Source organism: Pyrgilauda ruficollis, unplaced genomic scaffold (assembly GCF_017590135.1).
Source record: "Pyrgilauda ruficollis isolate IOZ18807 unplaced genomic scaffold, ASM1759013v1 scaffold27, whole genome shotgun sequence".
Lineage (NCBI taxonomy): Eukaryota > Metazoa > Chordata > Aves > Passeriformes > Passeridae > Pyrgilauda > Pyrgilauda ruficollis.
This window is the reverse complement of record NW_024524044.1, coordinates 4,153,946-4,177,894: the sequence shown is the minus strand read 5'-3', so window position 1 is coordinate 4,177,894 and position 23,949 is coordinate 4,153,946. Positions and strand designations below refer to the sequence as shown.

Here is a 23,949-nt window from a genome sequence, read left to right as displayed (position 1 = left end):
GACCAATCTTTGGATTTAGACAAAACTACATGAAAAGAAGTAAAATTCTGAAGCAATTTAAGTAACCTGTACAGATAGTTGAGTCTATGGAAGTAAATACATTCTGACAGATACAAAAGCAATGATCAAATTTAGGTTTTTTGCCTGGAAAGCTCTCCTTCTTAGTTCAAATAACCACCTAGTTACTCATCAAACTTTGCAGCCTTTGCCTAGGAGTTTGAGCAAGGAAGACATTGAATTCCTCAGACTTTGCTTTCAATGACTTGAAATCACAGAGTCATAGAATATCTTCGGTTGGAAGGGTTGCCCAAGCATCATCAAAGTCCAGTTCCTGAACTCCTCAAATCGTCTTTGCAACAGCCCATGGTTATCCTCAAGTGTCTGCCAGCTTGGCCTTGGTCTCCCAGTGAAAGTGATGTTGGGTTACCTCTTTTGCTTGTCTCAGAGGACACCTATACCTACTCATATCCAGCTTTTACTGCTCCCCAGGTTGCCAAACAAGCTTCAGAGGACAGGGCTTGCCACCTTCCACTACCTACAGACCTCCAAGAGAACCTCGAAAGCATGACAAACTAAATCTGACAGGAGTTTTAGTATATAATGTTTTACATTAGCCAGAGGAGCTATAGAATTAAAGCTTCTGGTCAGTCAATGCCCTTCTGTTTCCATTTACGGTTAAGAATGCAAAAGCTTGATGGCAGTTTCTTTCCCAAACTCTCTTCAGCCTGTTCCAATTTTGGGACATAATTCAGTCTAGTCAAAAATATTTTAAACAATGTGGTTTATTTATAATCGGAAAAGGCATCTTAGTAATCATCAAAATTACCAGAAGTTACTAAATTTAAAACACAACGACTGCATTTTCTTCTCTCCCCATAGAGAGCAGCAGACTGAGCACAGAATCTAAGCACTGCTGTACACAGCTCAACAGAATTCTTTCCCTCCATGTACAGCTGCAGACAGAGTCAGAAAAATAAATCTTTTTAGGTTCACTAACCAATCAAAATGTGATACTAGGAATGGCAAGGAATATGAAATAAGTCATCTATTTTATGTATTGCAGTTCACTTACACCTTATGAACATTATCACCTATCCAAAACCATGACTGTGGAGGGGGATGTAGCCATGTTAATACAAATGATAAGATTTTTAAAAAAATCAGTATTGCTTATGCCACATAAGAGTTAAAAGAGAAAGGATACTGCAAGTGTCTGTAAAATAAAGCAGCAGAATTGCAAAAAAGCAGCCATTCAATAAGATAAGGGACAAAATGAGAACTGTACAAGATAAGAATTCACTAAACACATAATTTACTTGCAGCAGTCAGGATGGTAAGATGCTGCTGAAGTCAAGAACTACGAAAATTCAAAACTGGAATTACAGTAAGACTATCAATAAGCATATAAAAAGGCAAGCCAAGTAGCAAACTCACATGAGAAAGTAAACTAGAAACAAAGGAGGAGCAGATCACAACTGTTGCCTACTCATGGAGAGTTATTTTCCATTGTTTGCTGAATCTGCATCTGGTATTACCTACTCTCAAGAAAAATACACAACCCCCATAGAAACAGAAATCTGTCCACAAGTCCCCTAAATCAACACTGGAAATGCTGAGTGACTTCACCACAGAGGTTTCTATGTTTTGTGTAGTTTCTGGAGCACAGCCCGGCTGCACATACAAAATATCTCTACATTGCTCAGAAATATCAAGAACATAAAAACCCTTGGTTTACAGGTTTGACCCTGACTGGGTGCTAGGCACCCACCAAAGCTGCTGTATCACTCCCCTCGACAGGACAGGAAAATAAAATAAAGGGTTCATGAATTATGGACTGGGAGAGAACACTCACCAAACACCATCACAGATAAAAAAGACTCAACTTAGGGATATTAACAGAATTTATTACTACCAAAACCAGAGCAAGAAGTAAAATAAACCTTAAAAACATCTTCCCCCCCACCCCTCACTCCTTTCCCAGCTCTACCTCCTCCCCAGAGTGGCACAGGTAGACAGGGAATGGGGGTTATGGTCAGTTCATCACCTGTAGTTTCTGCCACCATTCAGGGAGAGGAGTCCTGCCCCTGCTCCAGTGTGGGGGCCCTCCCAAGGGCAACAGTCCTCTCCAGACTGCTCCACTGTGGTTCCCCCACAATGTCACGAGCCCTACCAGGAAACCTGCTGCAGTGTGGGCTCCTCTCTCCATGGGTCTGCCGGTCCCTGCCAGGAGCCTGGTTCAGCAGATTTCCCACAGGTTCACATCCTCCTCTCAGGCATCCACCTGCTCCAGTGTGGGTTTCCTCCATGGGCTGCAGGTGGATCCTAGGATCCCTGTGGATCTCCAAGGGCTTCAGGGCACAGCTACTTCACCATGGTCTGCAGAGAAACCTCAGCTCCAGCACCTGGGGCAGCTCCTCCTACTCCTCCTCCTGCACTGACCTTGGTGTCTGCAGAGTTGCTCCTCATCTTCTCACCCCACTGTTCTCTGGCCACAATTACTTCTGTGCAGTAACCTTTTTTTTTCTCTTAAATCTGTTACCACAGAAGTGTTACCTCCATTTTTTACTGTCTTGGCCTTGGCCAGTGGTGTGTCCACCCTGGAGCTGGCTGGCATTGGCTGCCAGACATATGGGAATGTTCTGACAGCTTCTCCAAAAGAAGCCCACCAGTAGCCCACCAGCTACCAAAACCTGTCCATTCAAACCTAATACATACAGAGAAATACTTGAGAAATTCATCAAGAAATTAGCCATTTGCCTTTTCCTTTCATAAGAAGAATGATTTTTAATTTTAAAATACACAGTAATCCCCACTCATATTTCACGTTAATTTACATGTTCTCAGCTGCAGTTGTTACAATGCAACTGGGCAAATATAGCTGTTAAAAGTATTTTCACAGCAAACTACTTCACAATCAAACTCCTTTTAATTCTTCTGACCTAGCCATTGTTTTTCAGCATAAGAAGATGTAGTAAGCTAAGGAAGGGCCAAGGGCTCCTCTACCAAAGCAGCTATTCTTGAAAGGCACTACATTCCCAAATACTTATACCATGTTAGGTGCAAGAGCAGACAAGACTTGAAAAGAGACACAGGAGATGACTCACCAGAACAGAACACCTATGCTATGCTCTTGAAATTCAATGTGAGTTGCTGGTGATCATACAAATTTGTTTTCTTGCATTTTGTCTTTCAAATATCTCGAAAGTTAAGTGCTGCCTTGAAAGATACCAGAAAATGTTCTGTTCCATTTATGAATATCTGTCATAAAAGCATGTCACACGTGAAACTACTGCCACTAGAACACTTTACAGAGAAACATTTTAAGTACTTCAATTGCTTGTACCTAGTGTGTCTCATTAGAAGTCTCTTTACCTTGTGGTCCATTTACAAGCCACACACACAAAAATCAATCCAGTAAGTGCAGAACAGGTGGACAGCTGGCATTAGAAACCCTTGAGACCCGTTCAGCACTTGGCAACCTACTCCAAACCCTACCTGCAATGCTGTTTTTCATCTTTTATCACTTAAAATTTATCTTTGGTCTGTCTGGATCGATGACATAAAGGTGGGAGCTGGCATTTAACACACAGCCATGCAAAGACCAGGCACTTAAGCACCAACCTAGTTGAAACTTCCCAAATAAGCTCATGGACAAAATGCCAATGAAGTAAACACATGCTATTCCAGAGGCTCCTGATGTTGAAGTCTGTTTGAACTGTCTCACCAGTTTCAAACACCTACATTTTTCATTAATGATGTTGTGTACACAAGAAATATCAATGGCAGTCCAGAGAAAGAATATAAAGCAGCTCGAGAATAAACTGAATGAGCAGAACTAGAACTTGACTGATTTGATTTGTAAAAGAACAACCTGGTATATGATTTTTTTTTTTTTTTAGAAAGGCAAACATAAGTATCAAAGGAAGGCAGTGATTTATTTCCTGAAAAATCCATTATAAAAGACACCAAATGCTAAAATAAGCAATATGCATATTCTTTCTTATAAGCTTTATATTGAAACAAAAGGGACATTTTTAAAAACTTTTATCAGTGTCCATAGTTACAGACTCCTGAATAGATCAGCTGTACTGGCGGGCAAGGGATACACAAAAAATAACATACACCTTAAATTTATTTCTACATATACAAAACCAACAACAAAGCTATGTCTGCATGTAAGCACAAATGCTCGGACAGATTAGACATGAGCTCTATCTAATAACAGCTGGGGTGGAGACAAACCTTCAGGAAATAAATATAATTTTCCTGTTTGTACAGAGTCAGTCAGCCACAGTCAGACACGTTACACCACAACAATTAGCACAAATTTTCCAGCGCCTCAGAAACTACTTCATGTCTGTAAAAACACTGTGGCCTTAACAGCTGAGGCAGTGGGTGGACTAAAGGCGGGCAGGCTGGTATTGGTCACCTCCTCAGCACCTCCACCTAAACTGTCCTCACTGTCTCAAAGCCTGCAGCCTGCAGGAGCATGGGCACGCAAATGCAGCACCCATCACCACAACTGGTTTTAACTGGCTCTTTAGCTTAGTTTGTGGTAGTCACTTCAGGAAAACAAATATGAGATGCTTTCAGTCAATAACCAGTCCTGCATTTTCCGGTTTTTGTCCTACTTAAAATAATCCAGCTTTCTGACAGTCATCATAGTTCTTTCAGCTTTCTGTAGACTGAGATTTACACATCATGAAGCTCATCTTTCATCTGACCTCGTAAAAGCCATCTACAGGACCCCCTCCCAAGCAGACTTCCGAAGCTCCAGGGTGGGACTAACTTTGCCTTACAACTACATCAGTTGCAGGATGGCCCTTTATTTCTTTATTTCATGTGACTGTGTCCACGGTAGCACGTCCCCTCTGCGGGTAACCTGATGCAACACGGGGACAGCTCAGGGAGGGGCAGCTCAGGGTCCCCTGGCAGATGTTGGGGCTCCCCACACTCCTTTAATGCAAGCGCTGTGTCCGCGGGTGCCTGTGCCTGCTTGTGGTGCCCCTCGCCAGGTCTGTGACACGCAGGCACACCTGGGCTTGTGTCACACCTCACTGCCACAGCTCCCCGTCCCGGCGTGGCTCCGTGTCGTTAAGAGGATGCCCTCTAGTGCGAGAACCGTACAAGGAAGGCCTTTTCCACTTCTGCCACATCGCTGAGTGGCACACGCAAACCCACTTACGGCAGCTGAGCGAGACACGGCGAAGGGCTGGCTCAGGCACTGAGGAGAGGACTGGGAGGCAACCACCAAAGACAAGGGGGAAAAAATTGTACAAACCAACAACAGAGAACAAAAATCTGACCTCACTGTTCCCAGCTGAATAGCAAACACTAGGAAATGGATATAAGTCAAATGCCAGTGCTTCTAGTTAGTTTCTGCATTATAAACATCTTCCGTATCAAAACTACAACTTCAAATTCAATGAATCCTTCCTACTAAACTTAAAACTGCAATATGCCAAACAGTAGGGTTAACTGTCTCTGTAAGTAAATATGCCATATATTTTGTTCACTATAAATTAAGAACAGTATTCAAACTTCAGACATTTCCCCTCTACTGCCACGCAGTGCTGGCGATCGCCAGACCAAGGGACCTGTATTTTAAGAACAACATTGAGGATCTGAGTCAGCCAAGGTTGTTTTTGCTAAACTACAGCATTCACAGAAAGCAAACACCATAACCAGATTTGTTTGAACTGGCACATATTTTAGGTTTATTATTATTTTACAGTATTCTCACATCTCTCATTAATATTAGCTTTTATTCCAAACTGACAGCATAACTTCCTGCAAAGGCCATGGCTGTGATGTGCAGAATTACACTAGCTTATGAGTAAAAGAATACTGTGCCATTACAGATGCACCTAATACACTGCGTATCAGACATTAAATGCTTTTCTCTCAGTTAGCAAAGCATTGTTTGGTTTATTACCATGCTATAGTAGTATAAAGAGTACATGAATAAGTACATGTTAATAAGTAAACTAATGGCTGACTAAAGCATAGGTAATTAAATACCTCAGGTGCTTCTGAAAATATTGCCTTGCAGATATAATTCCAGTCTATGTGTTCAAAATACATATCCCAAACAAACTAATCTTGCAAACTGGAACATAAAAGACACTTTTAATGAGAATTTATCTTCACCTTAAAGACCAAAGGCAGACAAAACCAGCCTCCTGTATATAAATTAAACACATCCAGAGAACTGCAGAGCCCACCCTGAACCAGACATGTCCCTAGCTACTGCATCAACACCATGGTTTTTGATGCTTACACAAGGAGAGAGTTTCTGAGGAACTAAGCCCAGGAGCCCACGGCCTTAGCCTGCAGTGCAAGGCTCTGCAAGGGAATGTCGGCCACCGTGGGTACCACCAAGCTCCCTCGCTCCTAAAACAAAGGCATTTGTGAGAAAAGGCTTCATAAAATTTCATCATTCCCAGCATCCTTTTCCCTTAAATGCTTCTCTGTCACATTAGATTAGAAAAGGAAAACAAACACGAAGGCAAACAAGAGAGATTTTGGTTGGCAGGCTTCTCGTTATTCATTTACTGTTTATTATTGATTTTTGTGCCCGTGCAGAAGGATCACGTGTGCACTGCAAAGAGGACGATGGTAATGTACAGAGGGCTGTGTATACCAGGGAGCTCACGGCCACAGCAGCTGTCTGTGGGCTCTCTGTGCCTGGTTTTTGGATTGTTGGTTGTTTATTTTAGACTGAGAAAGTCTCCAGTGTTCAGCACGGACTAGAGCAAAAACTCCAGCTCTAGGGGTCCACCGCCAAGATGCAAAGGGGTCATAACCCAGAGTGGAAGAGCTGAGATCTTGGGTGATCCCCAGGGTGGGAGCTGCCCTGCCAGTGAACCAAGCTGGGTCAGCATTCCCAGCCACGGAGCCCCCTCCCAATAACCGAGGGGTGGCTGCTCTCACTCACACCAACAGACAGCACAGCCAGGACATGGCAGCACCCAGACACACACTGCTGCCATCTGGCAACAGGAGCTTCTCTGCACCTAGGGAAGAACAGATTTGTAAGGAAGATATTGTAGGGTATTTATTTCAAGCCTGTATTACTAGCTCACCTCAGGAAAGTAGCAAACAATGCCAATGAGTCCCGCACATCACTGACCCCAAATGATAAAGGCCTAGCCTCAAACACAAGGGGGACAGCACTGTATTTTATTTATTTTATACATTACTAACATAAATGTAATAGATAATGTAATATATATCAATATATTTTGTATTTATCATATAACATATTTTATCTATTGCTATATATACTGCTCAGAAACAAAAATAAAAACAATCGCCCAATAACAGTATTGTTCCATAATCAGACATTGCCAGTTTGAACGTGGCCTGAAGAAAAATTGGGATTTTCAGATCTACCTGACTTACAGAAGAGTAGAATAGTACTTGAAGCACACAAAGTTTTCAGTGAGTGATTTATTAATTACTGGGTTTGGCTTATGTCGTGCAAAATTCATCACACTGTCAGAAAGCCTACAGTACCTTGTAAAACTGAAAATTTATATTGCAACTTCAAGAGTTATAAAAATATGTGGCATGAGAACTGATTAAAGAGTTTTAAACGTAAAAGCAGCTAAGAAACTTTGCAGATTAGATTTAGACAGGTCAACTTCTTTTTAGCTAAATGCCTTTATTTAACCTGCACTGTCATCAGTTCTCAGTGTCTTGATCCCTGTCATGTTTCAAATCCAGGAAGGCAGCAAATGTACAAACTTATTTCAGATTGCTGGGAGGTGTATGAGAGTCATTCATGCTCTATACCCTCTTCTATCGAGAGTAATGTAAAAAAACAATCTTGGGGCAACATTGCCATTTCCTTAAGTCAGTAGGAGCTTTACCAACTGCTCCAAGGAGACCAGAATTGCAACGCAGACTTTCTCAAAACAATAATGTAAAGTCAATTTCAATTTCTACCTCGTGAGACCAGTCTATCAGCTAAGGCCTTCAAATAAAGCAGTATGAGCCCTGTACAAGTAACACCTGCAAGACCTGGGATGTTCAAATATTTCCCTCTGCTTTGGTGAGGACAAAAGGCAGAGAAATAAAACTATATCTGGAAAAGTCAGAGTAAGTCATAACTTAAGATGTGTATAAAAACAGTTACAATAGATCGCAAATAAAATCAAACAAACCAAGACTATTTCAACAAAGTAAATAAGGACACAGCAAGGTAAAATGCAGGATATGGTAGTTTCCAAAGTGAATACTTATTACATTTTTGAATGAGAACAAAACTGCTGAATTTGGGAAAAAAATAATTGAAGGACAAAAAAAAAAGACACTGTGACAGGAGAAAGTGAGACTTAAGGACTTAACATGTGTAAAAAAATGTGTAGCTCTAAACTGTCTGGATTTCAGTAAAGTACTGACAGTGCTGTAGAAAGCTAGTTAAAACAGGAGATGGAGAAGCCAGTCTGGATGGTGCAGAGAGCACATGGAGCTGCCAACTGAGCCTTACAGAGTATTTTCATTACCAAAACCAGGGGGTGCAAAAGCACCTGGCATGAGCTGCCACGGACACCATATCAAAGTTAATGGGGCAAAAGGCAAGGAACCAGCAAGGAAAACTGTTTTCACAGGAAGGTGAGAAGGATTAATTACACTATATAAGGCAGTTAGTGAAGCCTTACCTTGGCATATGATGGAGAGTGTACAAACCCAGTTATGAAATGGCCAGAAAACTAAAATAATAAAGTATTACCAGCAGAATCAAGGACATCCAGCAGTTTTAGAAGAACAAATGAGGACAACCCAATTGACTCAATCTTATAGGAGATGGACAGGCAGGAAAAACCCCACATGAGTGCACTGGGAACCAGTCTTCATGGTGGTGCTGCTGCTTCTGCAGTTAAAGGGGAGAGCTGTCATGAGCACAAACACGTGCAAGCCAGCCACAAATACCTCCAAGTCAGAGTGAGAGCAGAGCTTCTATCCATGAGAATTACCAAATTCTGGGAAAAAAAAATATTTCAGTGCAGCAGTTTATGGAAAGATAATGTAAAATATGAATGAGTGTTGGAGTCAGGACCCAGAGAGGCCTCTACCCTTCTCCAGTGGCACAGAGCACAGCCCCTACATACACATCACAGGAGAGCATCAAGGGTGGGAACCCCACCTTCTGCAGAGCTGCTGACAAAACGCTCTCAGCCGTAACAGGCCAAACCCTCCTGGCCAGGTCTGAGGAAATCCTGCGGCTCAGACATCTGAGGAAACCCTGGAGCAAATCAGGGCTCCTTGGGACTTGTGTTCCCACAAGACTATGTGGCTATTGGGGTGACTGCTAACACAACTGTCATCAGCACTTTTAAGCAGTAAACTCTTGACAAGAATTTCTGGGAATATGTAGAGCAATATTAACTGCTAAAGCGATTCACTTGTGCTTGCATCAATCCTCCTTTGTCCTGTGACCCAACGAGCAGGACAGTCAGACACAGGGACCAGAAGGCACTTTTATAACAGCACAGCACAATACAGGAGCCTACTCTGAGCAGGCACATAAATCCAGCAAGTCAAACACTACAGAGAAGACACTTTTGGCTTCTAAGATCAGTCATTGTGCATCAGTGCAGCTCTGCACAAGACCCCCTCAGGTCCTTCTTTCCACAGGGAGGGCTCACCAGCTCAGCTGCAGCATCCTGCTGCTGCACAAAGTTGGCTTCTGCTCAAGAAGTATCTTGAGCCTCACCCCGGGACTCTGTGTCCCCTTGTCCCCTGCACAGGGTGCAGAAGGCCAGCTGCAAGCCTTCTCTGACAGGCTCTGGTTTAACCTTCTCTCTGAAAACTGAGGAAATGACTAGCCTGAGACTCTGAGCTGAGATTTGTGTAAAACAAACCAGATGGGTACACTGCTATCAAGTTAACTTCAGTATTAAAAATAGCAAAAGAAATTTCACACGGAAGATTAAGTGCATTAGTGGATCATATAACCTTGCTTCAGACCAAGCCACGCCGTAAACAATTTTCAGCCCTCAGCATAAACATACAGGACATGTCATGAAAATATTTAGCTATGTGAAGTTCAACATCTATGACACGCTCAGGTTACAGGCATATTTTCTTGAGAAATAAATGGCTGCCTTACAAAATAAGATGACGATGATGATAACAACATTTCTTGTGCATTAAATTTGATCTCTGAGTGTCTTGCCACTGCACACAAGACCCTGCATTTCAACCTAACATTCCTGACATTTAATAAGCCAAGTTTATTTGTAGAAAGTGAGCTGGAAATTAGTTCTCATGGTTGTAGTTGGCACACTACACAGAATAGGAATCTTAAAGATGACTGCATTTCATTTTTGCCCTATAGCTTTCATCCTTCTAATTGGTATATTTAAGTGCACTTAATCACTTAAGCAATGAGTCTACCACAGTGACAAATCTCCAGTTTAGACTCCACAATAATAAATCTTTGTCTTCTCTCAGCAGCTGGCGAGGTTTGATTTGGACTTTGAATTTAGGCCCTTTCCTCAGGCTTAACAGTTACAACTTGTTTGTTCTGTCTGCTGAAAGCGTGACATTAACTCTTGTCTTTAAATACATTATTGTTGCTTAAGCTTCGTGTTCTTAAGCTTGGTGTTAAAACTGGTTGCCCTTCTGCAGTGCCCAACTAAGACACACAAAAAACAATTCCAATTAGCCTGTGCTGGGATTTCACAAAGCAACTTTAACTCATTAGTATTTACACAGCATCACTGGTCCACACGACACTTCATAGACATGAGGACAAGCTGGAGTTTATAACGCAATCCTTCAATAGATGCCGTTAGTGCCACAAAGAGCTAATTTAAAAACAGGTGGAAGGAGCCTTCAGCCACCCCCTTTAACAGCCAACAGAGGAGTAACATCCCCACAAACACCTCATAGTCTGTCCACAGGACCAGGACAGGCATTATCCTGAATTCTATGACAGATGCCCTAAGTACATTCTGAAACAGCTCTGGTAAAAAAAGGCAAAACTTAGGTGTGATCATCAAACCACAAGAGGAAAAACTACCTTTGGGCAGAAACAACTGGGGACTCTATCCCCCATATTGCTACAGGCTCCCTGCAGCAGGCCCAGGTCTTTGAAAATTCACGCATATTAATTACCAGTGCAGTAAAGCCCTGGGCCTATGCATGTGGAACAAACTAAACCACTGAAAGTTTGTAGCATCAAGGTCTCATTTCCCTTTACCTTAGTTCTCCCTGTACAGTTCAACAGAACTCTCAGTTGTATTCAACATTTTGACATGTATCGAAAGCAGGGCCTGACTTTGCTAAATATAAAATACCTTCTTAAATAGTTAATCTGGGATTAAAAAGGGTGAATCCTGACTTGTTGTGGCAGCCACACCAAAGACTTCACTAACTTCTGATAGCAATGTTCATTCCTTCAGTCCAGAAGAAACTGCTTTGGCCCTCCAACCTAAGTCACCACTTAAGTGGTTTTATTTGCTTTACCACTTGCCAACAAGACAAATAACTCTCCCTTAAGCACAGAGCTTGCCAGCTGACTGAACAACACACAGAAACCTTGGACTCGGTGGGGAATACCCTCTGGCATGTGCACAGAGGTCCTGGCACTTCTGGGACTATCAGAGCCCATGTGCACAACATACCTGCACACCATCAGCAGGTGTTTTTAGCTGGGTGTAGGGGTTTTTAAACCTCAGCATGATAGTGTTTTAACTAGTCAGCTTTCCTGTTTACTATGGGCCATTAAATTTCAATCCCAGTTTCCCCACTGAAGAGCCTGGCAATCCTCATTACCCAGAGGGTCTTGAAATACTACAAGAGCCAAAGATGGAGAGGCATAATATCCCTTGCCATATCAGCTGGGTCCAAAAACACATCTTCAAAAATCTCTTATAAAAAACACTTCACATGTGCATTCTTCTGGGTTCAGTTTGCAGCCACCCCCTTTTTAAGATCTGTCTTCCCTATATTAAAGGCTACTTTAGTGCCTACTACTTTCTTCCCACCACAGAGTTTACAGCATAAGCAACCACCTCTCTATTACAGCAAGGGCACTGCACACAGCATGTCTCAGAGCCAGGCTGCTTCTTCAGACCACTGATGGTTTGGGCCCCAATTCTGACAAGTTAACATGAATTTTACCTCCAAATATTTAGGAAGCTCACTATATGTTTGTCAACTAGATTAAAGTTCTTACACTTCCTTAGCTACTGTCAAGTAGCTTCTCTGTGATGAGATAAACAGCTTGAGCTTCTTTAGGCTAACAGTGTGGTTTCGCTAGACTCTCCATAGCTCCTTTCAGAAAATCCATTTTAAAACACAGGCGGGTCATTCCCTCCAAAATTCCTGTTTTATGAAACATCATCTTCCTAATTCCTGCCAGGTGCTGCTCTCAGGCAGGCATCATGACCTTCTATCTTTCATTTAATGTACAGCCTTGGCACAGATTTATGTACTTTTCTCTCTCTTTTCAGTCCTTGAGGCACTGACACCAGTTAGCACTTCTTTTGTCTTTCACAAATGCAAATTTATGATCTGGATTTTTGCACTTGCTTTGCAGAATAACCAAAAAAATATCAATTTTAAGTTGTTTCTTTAATTTAAAATGCTGGTATTTTCACAGCCACTCAGACAATTAGGACCTATGACCCCTGTGAACAATGGGGGGCGTATGTTCTTTTTTGGAATAAATTTGTCCAGGCACTCAGTGCCTTTGGGAAAATCCCAGTACACATATGCAGTTTTAGGAGCATTTCCACAGATTTTCATCAGGACACAAAGGATATTAGACTTCAGTTAGAAGATGGCAGTGCAGCACCATGGTTGTATATCAGTCAGTGTTATAGTAAGGTCACTCAAGATGTTATCAAAAATTATTTTGAAGGCTCTGGCTTACACATTTCCTCTGAAATACTGACTGCAAATCTTCTAGAGCTTTTGCAGTAAGAAAGTCAATTTCTTAAAACAGTATTTTCTAAAAGCCTTGAATTTCCTACAAACTTCACTCCGTTTCCAGCATCTGACGCTGACTGAAAAATTTAGCTCAACCAAAAAGTCAAGCTGGTGAAGAAATGTCAAAATTTATATAAAGCAAGTATCATTGTATACTGCATCCATTAGGCATTGATCCAGCAAGTTTTGATATGACTTTCACCCCAAGAATCCCCAGTTTAATCTACAAAGATTTGTCCACTTTCTGTTAAAAGTAACATACTACTTTGAAGCACATAATAATCTCTTCCATAAAAAATTAAAGGGAGAGTTTCAAAGTGTACCATGATGAAAATACACACGCTTAAAACAGTTAAAACATGTTTTATAATAACCTCCAAAATATTACCCTACAACAGTAAAAACTGATTTTTGCAAAACCCAAAAAAGCAGACCCAAAAAAGCCTCTAATATCCAAACCCTGAATGGAGGCTCAGCAGCAACTACAAATGCTTTGTGGCACTGTAAGTGATATAACTGCAGAGAGGGGTTAACAGTTAAGAAAACACTGTTTACTTTAATTCCACTAAGTAGGAAATAAGATCAGTATGTAGTAAATATTTAATTTACATTCTAAGAAATGAAAAAATTAATGCAAGTGATTTTCGGTCAGTGAGCAAACTATCTATCTGTAACTTATTCTGTGAATTTCATACGCAGGATTGATGCTGACCTTGACAGAAGTGGTCATGCGTTTGAAATTTTACTTTCAACAGTCAAGTTCTTAAAAAATACCCCAAACAGATCAACATGGCACTTGCAGGGAGTTAAGAATTCTTGCATCTCCTTTGGTGGCATGGAAGTTTTGCTCCAGGTTTTCTGCTGACTCGCCCACCACCACATTCACTTTTGTAGCTCGCACAGCAGATGCTTACAGAGAAACCCATCGCAACCACGGCAGATTGCTTTGAAGAAAGACCAAACAACCACCAGAAAGACTGCAGAACTAAAACTAACTGTGCTTCAGATCTTCTTAAAAGAAAGAATCTGTTCACTGGTTTTCAAACTATTTGAAACTCCCTGGCCTTTGTCAGGTTAATGTTTTCCAGCCCTCATGATTAACTGCACTAGCTTAAATTTATGAAGGGGAACAATACCTCCTGACCGCTGTCAAGATGCTATCACAGCAAACACACCGACAGGCGGGGGCTTCAGAGAGAGGAGGCACTGGCAGCCCCAGCCCCCAGCCCAGGGAAGACACAGTGCCAGCTCTCCAGTCCCCAAAAAACCCTTCTGTCCTAAGGGTGGATTGCTACCGCAGCTTGTGCACGCACAGCCCCACAGGCCAGATTATCAGCAGCAGGGAAAAAGTGAAATTAGTTAAATTTTAATAACAGGCAAATGTTTTCTGCTGCTACTTGAATTTGAGACCATGGGAATGAAAAGTTACTTTTTTCTCACACTGCAGCTTATTGGGGCCCATTGTACCAATGTGCAGTATGGATCTGCAGAGCCAGGAAGCGCAGAAAGGGAAGATCAGAAAGATGAGATGAGATGAGCTTCACTGACAGCAGCCACCACCCTAAGACAGCATAGCCCAAACCTGAGAGGCAGGCTCCATCTCTCCATCTCCTGCAGTATTTCTGCTAATGAAATCACCCCCAGCTTTCCTGCATGGTTTAACACAAGGCAGTTTCATAAGATGGGTCTCTTCCAAGTGCTTTGCTTCCTGAAGTCAGCGCAATGCACACACTGGTGAACACATCTGAGGTGGGCCAGGCTGACTAAAAAAAATCTCTCAATTTTGTGCCTTCTGAGAGATTCTTGGACAAAGAGAAAGTGTTGTTATCCTAAATTTACAGGACTTTCAAGATGTTCATTTCACCCCCTGGCCACACAAAGCACAGGGGTGAGTGGGGAGCTGCTGATGGCTGGTGCTGCCAGCCCTGCCCCACACCAACCTCTTCCCTCTCCAAATGGACAGCACCATGTGCACTCTTTCAGGTTCTGGGCTTTAAGAAGTCTATTACCTGTTCAAAAATCCCACATTAATTAAATTTTTAGCTATTTATTTCAGTAGGAATGTCATAATAATTGTTTTTTAAAATTCATCATGAAAAAATACACCATGTTCCTAAGATAACAACTCTGTCCACAAGGTGATGTAGTCTTGCTCTTCCAGCCATGTTTACCCTGGGCCTGGCAGGACAACTTTACTTGTTTCCTACCATTCTGCAGGCTTGTAATGCTCCCTTCTCTAGCAGCTCAGCTGGTAACACCACAGGGCCTTGCTCCAGCACAGCTGAATAATAAAAATACTCCACAGACACCAACAGAGCCAGACTCGGTCCAGAGCTCATACTCGTGTATTTATTTTTCACACTTTTAGGAAATCAATTTATCTGATTTTTCCACCGTCAGCAAGCCGGAGGTTTCCTCCTGTCTGCCTTGTCACAAGCCAGTCACACTCAATGCTCTGGTCATTAAAACCATCTTTCTGTTGCACTTTGAAAGGATAAATAAAATAATCAAAAACATTTTAACTTCAGTGCCTCTCTCCTTCCTAGGATTTGACTAGAAATCCAAATTCTCATGTCAGGAAAAACAAGCACATTTTTAGAAAAGGTGTGTCTTAGTTCAGATTAGTGTGGCATTCAGAAGTCATGCAAGTGCCAACATGGGAAGAAAATACAGAATGTTATATAAAATAGACATATTTAATTATTTTGGAATAAGATGACAACATCCACTTCCTCAACTGCTTATTCAGTATTTAATATTCTAGCCTGGCATATTAAGTGACCCCTCTTGCTTCCTGGAGAATGATATGGTACAATAGTTCAAACTCTCCTATTCATAATTTTATGATTTGATCTGGACATCAAACTTAAAAGAAATTAAAAAAAAAAAAAAACAAAAACCAAAACACATGAAACACCACAATCAGACTTACATTAATATTTTTATATGACAGACTAGATTTCCCTTTGGGTACACTCCACTGAGGACACTGCTTGGCCAAACTGAGGACCTGCAAGCCTGGGAGCTCACTGAAACACACGGAATGACCAACATGTACTGACGCTCGGGTGTGCACATCTGTACAACACTGAAAACAGGGAAAAAAGACCCCACACTTCTTAGGCAGACTTTCTTATACAAGTGACCAACCACCCTTCTATCTGGTGAAACCATCTGCAATGACTCTGACTGCCAGTGGTGCGCAGCCTGCTGCCCTGCCCTTGCCAAAAAGCAGTTTAAGGCTGCATGAACACCTGTGATTCGTATTTCGCCACTGGATTTGAAGACTTTCAGACATGCAAATCCCAAAGGCTCCTGTACCAGCTGATTCAAGTTTGCTACAAATTAACACCTTATTATGACAAAATTGAGTTTGTCCTCTCCTAGTCATCAATTCTTGTAATTCTTTTCATTATTAAAAGGCCATTTCTTTCTCTCTCTCCATGACAATACTGTAATCTTATTCTGATGCTTCTCTCCAGCCCTGGAATAATTTTTCCACTACCTTCTCCAGCTTTTCCACTTCCTTTTAGAAATACTAACACTAGGCATGGGAAAACAAAATCATACAGCAGCAGCAAGCACCAGGTCCTTGTGGCAGGTGCCCCCCCATACATGCCACACTAGTCCTTCATATCACAGCACCCACTGTGGGCTCTGTTTAAGGTGTTTGATCTAAATCCTTTCTAAATCATACCATACAAACCATACCTGTGGATATGCATTTTTTTAACTGGCTGCCTAAACCTGTCTCTGGTGGTACTGAAAACCAGTTTGTTTGACCTCAACTCACCAACAGATCCAGCCTGTTCAGGGAAAATACCCAGTCACTTTTTAAATCACCCTACTATAACCTACTATAGCCCTACTGTTTCTTTATGCCACACAGAAGTTTTAGTAGCAACATTTACACATTCATTTTCCCATCACTGAAATATATGTGATTGGTATCACACCATCAGTTGCTGTGGTACTTCATGATCAACCTTAAAGTAATGGCAGTAGAATCCAACTGTAATCAGCTGGGGGGGCTAGAGGGGGAAGACAATCACAATAAATTAAATCTGTTTTAATTCATTCACAAAAACTTTGAAAAACTAAATAAAACAAAAAATTATAATGTTATTACTGGTACTAATTTTTAAATAAATTCCATTTAGGAACAGATGATGCACAAAGACCATACTGTGCTTTTCATTCTCCCCAGTAACTCATTTTTAGCAGGCGCTTTGGGACTTTCTTCAGCCTTTTTAAACTCCTCAAAGATTTCATACTGTCATTTTACTTGCATTTCGAGACATTTCTGTAAACCACAAGATGACTTGGCTGGAGTAACATTTTAAATGAGAAAGTGCATCAAGAATTAGTTTATTCGAACTCAGGAAGAAATCAGAGGGGGTTGATTAGGTCTCAGATGGATGCCTGTGATTTTTCGTAATAGCAAAAATTATAATATAAAGCATTCTGACATTTCTGCTTGACAAACATGGCCTGCAATGTTTACCTGGGACATACACGTTACATAAATTATTAAGAATCAAGCAACAATAATTCCTTCCTGTTCTAATCAGTGTGCGGTAATGGCAAAAGAAACAGGATATTGTCCAAAGAAATAGTGTGAAAATTTGACCAAAATTACATTTGAAGTTTATAATTTATAAACGCAATTTATAATTGCCTTCATGCTTAAAGTGAAAGCTGCTTTATGCAGAATATTTTTTTTTTTAATTCTTCTTTGATGCTGGAATTGTCAGAGGCTTATCAAATGAGAACAGGCCAGAGGCATGGGTGAAAAATGCTCAGATAATGTTTGACTTCCCAGCAGCAGGGATGCCACATGGGTTACATCTCATCTGCCCCAAAACTAATTTGTCCTGTCCAGCAGGGGGCCGCCTCTCCCCGCCCGCCGGCCGCTGCGGGTGCCCCCGGGGCGCCGCCGCCTCTGCCCCCGCCGCAGCCGCGCCCGCCGAGCCCGGCGAGGGCCGGCCCGATAAAATGGACTCTTGCGAGCTCCCTCCGGCCCAGCGGGTGGAGACGTGCTGCGGTGGCAGCGCCGGACCTGCCCCCAGCCGCGCTCGGCCGCGCCCCGCGGCTCGGCCCCTGCGCTCCGCACCCCGGCCCTGCCGCGCCCGCCCCGCCGCGGGAGCGCCCCGGGAGCGGCGGAGGCCGAAACGGGGCACGGGCCGGCAGAAAGGCCGGGCAACTTCTTCCCCCCGGGTCTTTACGATCTTGAAGAATGATTTCTGGCGGCATTTCCACCGCGCAACAGGAGTTTAAACCTAAAAAGGGCTCGAGTAGGATGTTTTTCTGCTGTTGACTCGTCTGAGCTTCTTGCTGGGATAATGAAACAGGCATAGAAGTCCCTGCGTGCGTGTGTCGGTGTGTACAGTGCTCAGCAGAGTCCTGAACTGCAAAACTCTCCTCCTTGGAAGATAACTGTATGGCGCAGTAAATGGGTGCGCAGGGAATCTACTTCCAACCCCTCTGCCAGGGGCAGGGAAGACTCCCCCTAGATATGTGTCTGATTCAAGAGGTGTCAGTAAAGCAGAAGCGTCAATCAGTAAATGGTACTTTTGAGAAATACATTTTGCTTATTCCATGAATGAGGTATTTATTAGTGAAACAAGATTAGACAGCAGAATGTGATAAAAATTCAGGTCGGTAAACACGATTGATCCTTGCTTTTTTTGGTGTCACACAGCTTACAAACATTTAAGTAAATATGCACCACATACTGCAATTTGTTTGGATCTCTCTCCTGTGTTTTCACAGTCTGTATCCAGTGGGATAACACTCTCCAGCATCTTAAGAAACAAGTTCTATTTATAAACTATTACCAAAAGAACAAAAAATCCTTGACAATTTCTCTAACTGGTAGTAACCAGTCCGACCTGAGATTTTCTAGTCTGCCAAAGAAATAGTCATCACAGAGAAAAACATAGTAGCTTTCCTAGAATGTTTACCATACCCAAAAGCATTAAACAAAAGCAAATCTGTAGCTGTACAAATTTCAACTTTCTCATGGTAGCAAAGGCACGAAATTTGTTCTTCCAGACTACAGCAGGACTTGGAGATGAATGAACACTGGCTGTGTCTTCTGCATTTGATGGTGACAGGATCTTCTGGTTAAGGGTCCCCATGTAAGAATATTGGTGCAGGACTGACAGAAGTTTTTCTTGCTAATAAATCACAAAACTTTTAAAATTAAAATATACAGATCAACTACATAAAAGGTCATTTATAGTTTAATTACATACCAAAGAAAACCACATTTCAAATTTTTCAGCTTCCCCTTTCAGTTTTAAAGGGAAGAAATTCTTAATACATTAGGTCACATGTGAAAAACCTCAACCTTATTCAATCATGCAGTTATTTATAAATCAAAATATACCCCTCACATTTTCTCGTGTATTAGCAAAAAGACCAAGGCAATAAGGAATTTTTCACTTTTATAAATTTTTCTCTCCATAGTTTCAGTATGTTAGTGCTTATCTTAAAAAACTGACTGACCAATTTCTTTTATGCATGAAAGATAGAGATGGTGCATAGGGCTTTTCCAAAGTTTTCTATTATAAACAACTTTTCATTCTATTGTCTTTTATTGAAAGGCAGGAGTGAATTGTGTTGGTTCCTCCACGTCTGCTTTCTTTATGTCTCTTGTATTCCTAGAAGATCAAAACACTATGAACTGTGCCCACTTAAAGCACATTCATTAATTTCATGCCTTCCTTCCTCTAAGCACCATTGCTTCTTCTTCCCCTGAAATTACAGAAGTTATTAATACTTTGCAGTCATGTTATGCATCTCACTTCCAGATCTCCAGGGTTTTTACAGTGAGCATAAAGTATTTTAAAAAATAAGGATTTCTCATTGGGTGCTATACAAAGAAAAAACCAACAAAAAAACCCCCCAAACAAACACAACAGCAAAAAACAGTGGCACAAACCAAACCAAAAAAACCCAATCAAACAAAACAAACAAACAAAAACACCAACGCCCCAAAACCCTAAAAAAACCCAAATAAACCCTAAAAAACTCAGGAAATTAAAAGCATGTGTCCAAATCCAAATGTTTGTGTGAGGTGACAAGCAATTATGTGCTGGATATTGTGACTCATGACTAGCTTTGTACATTCATATGACAAATTACATTTCTGCTGTTGGTTTTAAAGAAGCACCTAAGCTGACACTCAAGGCAGGTTCACTGTTCAGGCTCTATTTAACACAAATTACCTCTTGTCTCTCAGTTCTGTTTGAATGAATTCCAAGTAAATACAAAGCCTTGAAATATGCGTTTCACAAGTCAGAAGCAAACTGTTCAGTACTATGAAAAGACACAATTTGAGTGTCATCTGGCTTCAGGCACTCATTTGCTAAGTCAAGATATGACAGAATACAGCTGAAATGAATCATTGGACAAAAATAATTTTGGAAATAGTGTTTTACCTTTCTGCTAAGATTTTCCACTCACTTGTTTAGAGTTTTCTCACACAAGGCCTCAGTTCCTACCTCAAAATAATACCTGTAAGTGCCAACACTACTAATTCGTTTGCCATAAACCCAGCTGAGAGTTCCTAATTTCTCATATGACTGTTGATGACTTTGCTAAATGAAATCAGGAAGCAGAAGCCATGACAGTTACTAAACATGAGGTACAGTGAAGTTTTGTTTCTTTTCAGAAGGACATTTTCTTGAGCTTGGGTCCTTGAGCAAATAAGAAAGAATAGATGGGACCACTGAGCAGCAAAAGTCCAGTCTGAAAATTTTGCCCACCCAATCTTGGTATGGGTTCAAAGTAATCCAAAATCCAAAGAAGCGGGTTTTAAAATGGGTGTTTTAGCAAACCTTTAAAAATCTTCTGTTTGATAATTTCAGAGATCAGAATGAGAGACACTTTCTAGGCCCATAATTTGGAACCTGGCTATAAAATAAGATTGCATTGAGGTCTTGGCAGCCAAAAGATGGCCAGGCACACTAGTCAAGGACATTCAGCAAGGGCAGAAATGAGACCTACATGAGCTCCACATATATATGTGAGCACTGGGAAACATTGCCAGCTTGGTTAAAAGGAGCCAGACATTCCCCTGACCTTCAGCTGATGCCTCATTAGCAACTGAATCCCATTAAGCAGCATTATGCCCAACGCTTTTTAATCTAGATGTACATTAAACAACAACGTATATACGTATGCATGCCGGTGTCCAGATGTGAATTTACATCCATATAAATGCATATGCATGTAGAGCACCTATGAAGTTTATCAGCTGCATATTAAACAATATCAGGGTTGAACTGGAGGTGGCAGTATAAGCTGGAATCAGCAGAGGTTGAGAAGCAGTGCGCCCATGTGAGTGAAGGCACTGGAGGAGAGTTCATGGGATCCTGTACACAGCACTTTTCAGACATACCAAAGGCTGCATAAAATGCTGTAATCACATACCAAAAAGCTGTTTGCAACTAAAGTACGCACAATCCTTAGTCACAATCCAGAGAATTGCAAATATGCTAAGAAACACTGAAATAAAATTTATGCTTAATTAAAGATTTAATCGATGTATTTTTATTCAAAAAAGATATTGCAAAAGTATGCAACTACAGACTTCTGAACAGTATGCCCAGGCTGAAGTTTCTGTTCCCTGTTCTAAAAGTAGGATATTACAGTATTACAGGAATAATCTTCTGCTTAAAGACAGTAATATTTAAAAACCTGTCACCAGTACTAATGAAGAAAAGTCAAATATGCCTTGAGCACCTCTTGTCAAAAAGCTAAAAAAAATTGTCTCCATTATTAACAAAATGTTGTCCATAGCTATGGGTACTCTTCCGGAAAACAGGGTGCTGTATAATGTGTCAGAGTAGTTGGATGGGAAGGAGGAAGGCCTGCCTGAAAGTTGTTTTAAGACCTTTACTGACAATAAAAATTCAACCAACCCACTGCCCTAATTGCAAGACAAGTAACAAAACCCAGGCTAGAACTGGCTAAGTTAAGAATCAGATGTCAGTGCAAAGAGAGAGCAAAGGAAGATGTTGGTAAATAGCTAGTGCTACTCAGAGCAGAGTTTCAGTATTTTTGGGTAGTGTTCAAAATAATTCATAACCAGAAAAAAAATCCCAACCAAATTTCAAAAAGAAAAAATGAAAAAAATCCAAACCTGCTTTCTTCTGCTGCTTTTTTGCCTAATTACATTTTTTCCCCTAAAAATGAGATGGGAATTTCACCCTGACTGTCAGCACACTTAGGCATCTAGGTGGGGAAGTCCAGCCCAAACACACACATTTGATAAAGCAAATTGTTTGTGGTTATTTTAAATCCATGGAAATATTCCCCAGGGGCACTTACGTATTTTTGTGCAATGGACACACACATTCGCTGAGGCATTTTATTAAGCTTCTTTGTGAGAGGTGGTGGGGCAGGCCACGTCAGTATTTGTGCAAGATGGTACGTGCTTAGGATTCACAAAGGAATCATGCGAGCTGCGAGGCTGGCCCTGCTCAAAAGGGAGCTCTCCACAAGGCAGGATCTGGCTCTGCATCCACACATGTTCTGTACGTCACGGGAGGCTGTGCGCGACACAGAGAGCCAGAGACAGATGGCAAAAAGCCCGGAGGGAACCAGCGCTGCTTTCTCCCTCCCCTACTGAGGTCCAGGAAAAGGACAAAAGCCCTGCTCCCCACATCCATGCCTTGGACTGAAGCCAAACAGTAAATCTACTCTTTTTTTTTTTTTTTTTTTTTTTTTTTTTTTTTTTTTTTTTTTTTTTGTGGGAAATGTAGAACATAAGGCCTCTTTTCACTGATTGGTATCTTGACCTTTTTCTTTTAAGGAAGAATATGTTCAGTGTGATCTTCAGTTCAGTGAGTGTTGATATTATATTTAATGAAAAGACATTTTAAAGTGAGGAAAAATGTCTCAACTCCTCCCATTTGAAATTTGCAATTAGCAGAGTGTAGCTTTATTTTCCTCTACCATTTGCAACACGACATCTTTACCTGCTATGTATTGGTAGAAGCACAGAAATCCATTGACAGTTACATTTTACTTCATCTCCAGAAATTCAGAGGATGGAAACAGAGCAGTCATAGTGCTGGATCATGTACAGGTAATTATAGCTGCTTGAGGCTGGCAATGATTACAGAGGACAAAACCAGCTCTGCCTGTAGGCAGGAAGGGATTGAGCAAGCCATGGAAGCAGTAGCATCTAAATGACATGTCATTTACTCATATCACAGACAGATTTGGCTCCCAAGCCAAATCTTGTTAAACCTTTGCAAAATCAAGGACCAAAATATCCTTTTGCTTTGTCTGATGCAATTATTTTCTCATTTGCTTGCTTGTCTTGCCTTTCCACCCCCATCCAGTATACCATTGCTGAGAACACCTCCCTCATAGAGCCTCTTCTTACCATCTCCACAGATGAAGGTCCCTATGAGCTTGTCTTTAAATTTAGGATACAGAACAATTGTCTGTCTTACATGTTGGCTTCATCACATCCTGCCTTCTTCCCTCCTTTGCTCTTCAGTTTTGCTTGATCTGTTCTTACTGGGTCATAGCCTTCTTTCTTCTGCACCCAGCAGTCATTCTTCAGATCCAAATGCCTTTTTCACAGCATCCTTTAATTCAGTCCATCCTGCCTCCCCTTTTAGTAGTGACGCAATCACTGTACCACATTACATTTAAGAAAGCCTTGTCGATGACCCTGACGTAGTCTGTTAAGAGTTTGGAAAGGAAAAATCATCATGGCTATTTCTCAAGTCTTCTCAGGTCTCCTGGCTGCAACAGTGACGTTTTATAGCAAGCCCTTGTCATTAAAATAATTTTGTTCAGTTAGAAGGACCTGACAGACCCTGCAGCATGTCTCAGGCCCTGTGTGGGCAGGTGATGGGTCCAGGAGAGACAGAATGACACTTGCCACTAGTACAGAGCCCTGGGCTGCCTAACAACCTAAACCAAGGATTAGTGTCAATTGTTCTTGCCAATGGCATATCTTGCATTGAAGTGGGATGC

At 41.5% G+C, this 23,949-nt stretch overlaps 1 protein-coding gene across 2 annotated transcripts in view; it reads right to left on the bottom strand.

Annotated features, from left to right (window-relative positions):
• The window catches only part of ST7 (suppression of tumorigenicity 7), a 125,939-nt gene extending 117,250 nt beyond the window's left edge, over positions 1–8,689 (bottom strand). The window contains exon 1 of one of the 2 annotated variants that reach the window (XM_041471466.1): positions 8,667–8,689. In XM_041471466.1, the coding sequence (XP_041327400.1) occupies positions 8,667–8,674 (8 nt within the window). In that variant the 5' untranslated portion in view covers positions 8,675–8,689. The remainder of the gene's footprint in view (positions 1–8,666) is intronic. The other variant, XM_041471464.1, reaches the window with a different exon arrangement.
• Positions 8,690–23,949: the final 15,260 nt, after the last annotated feature.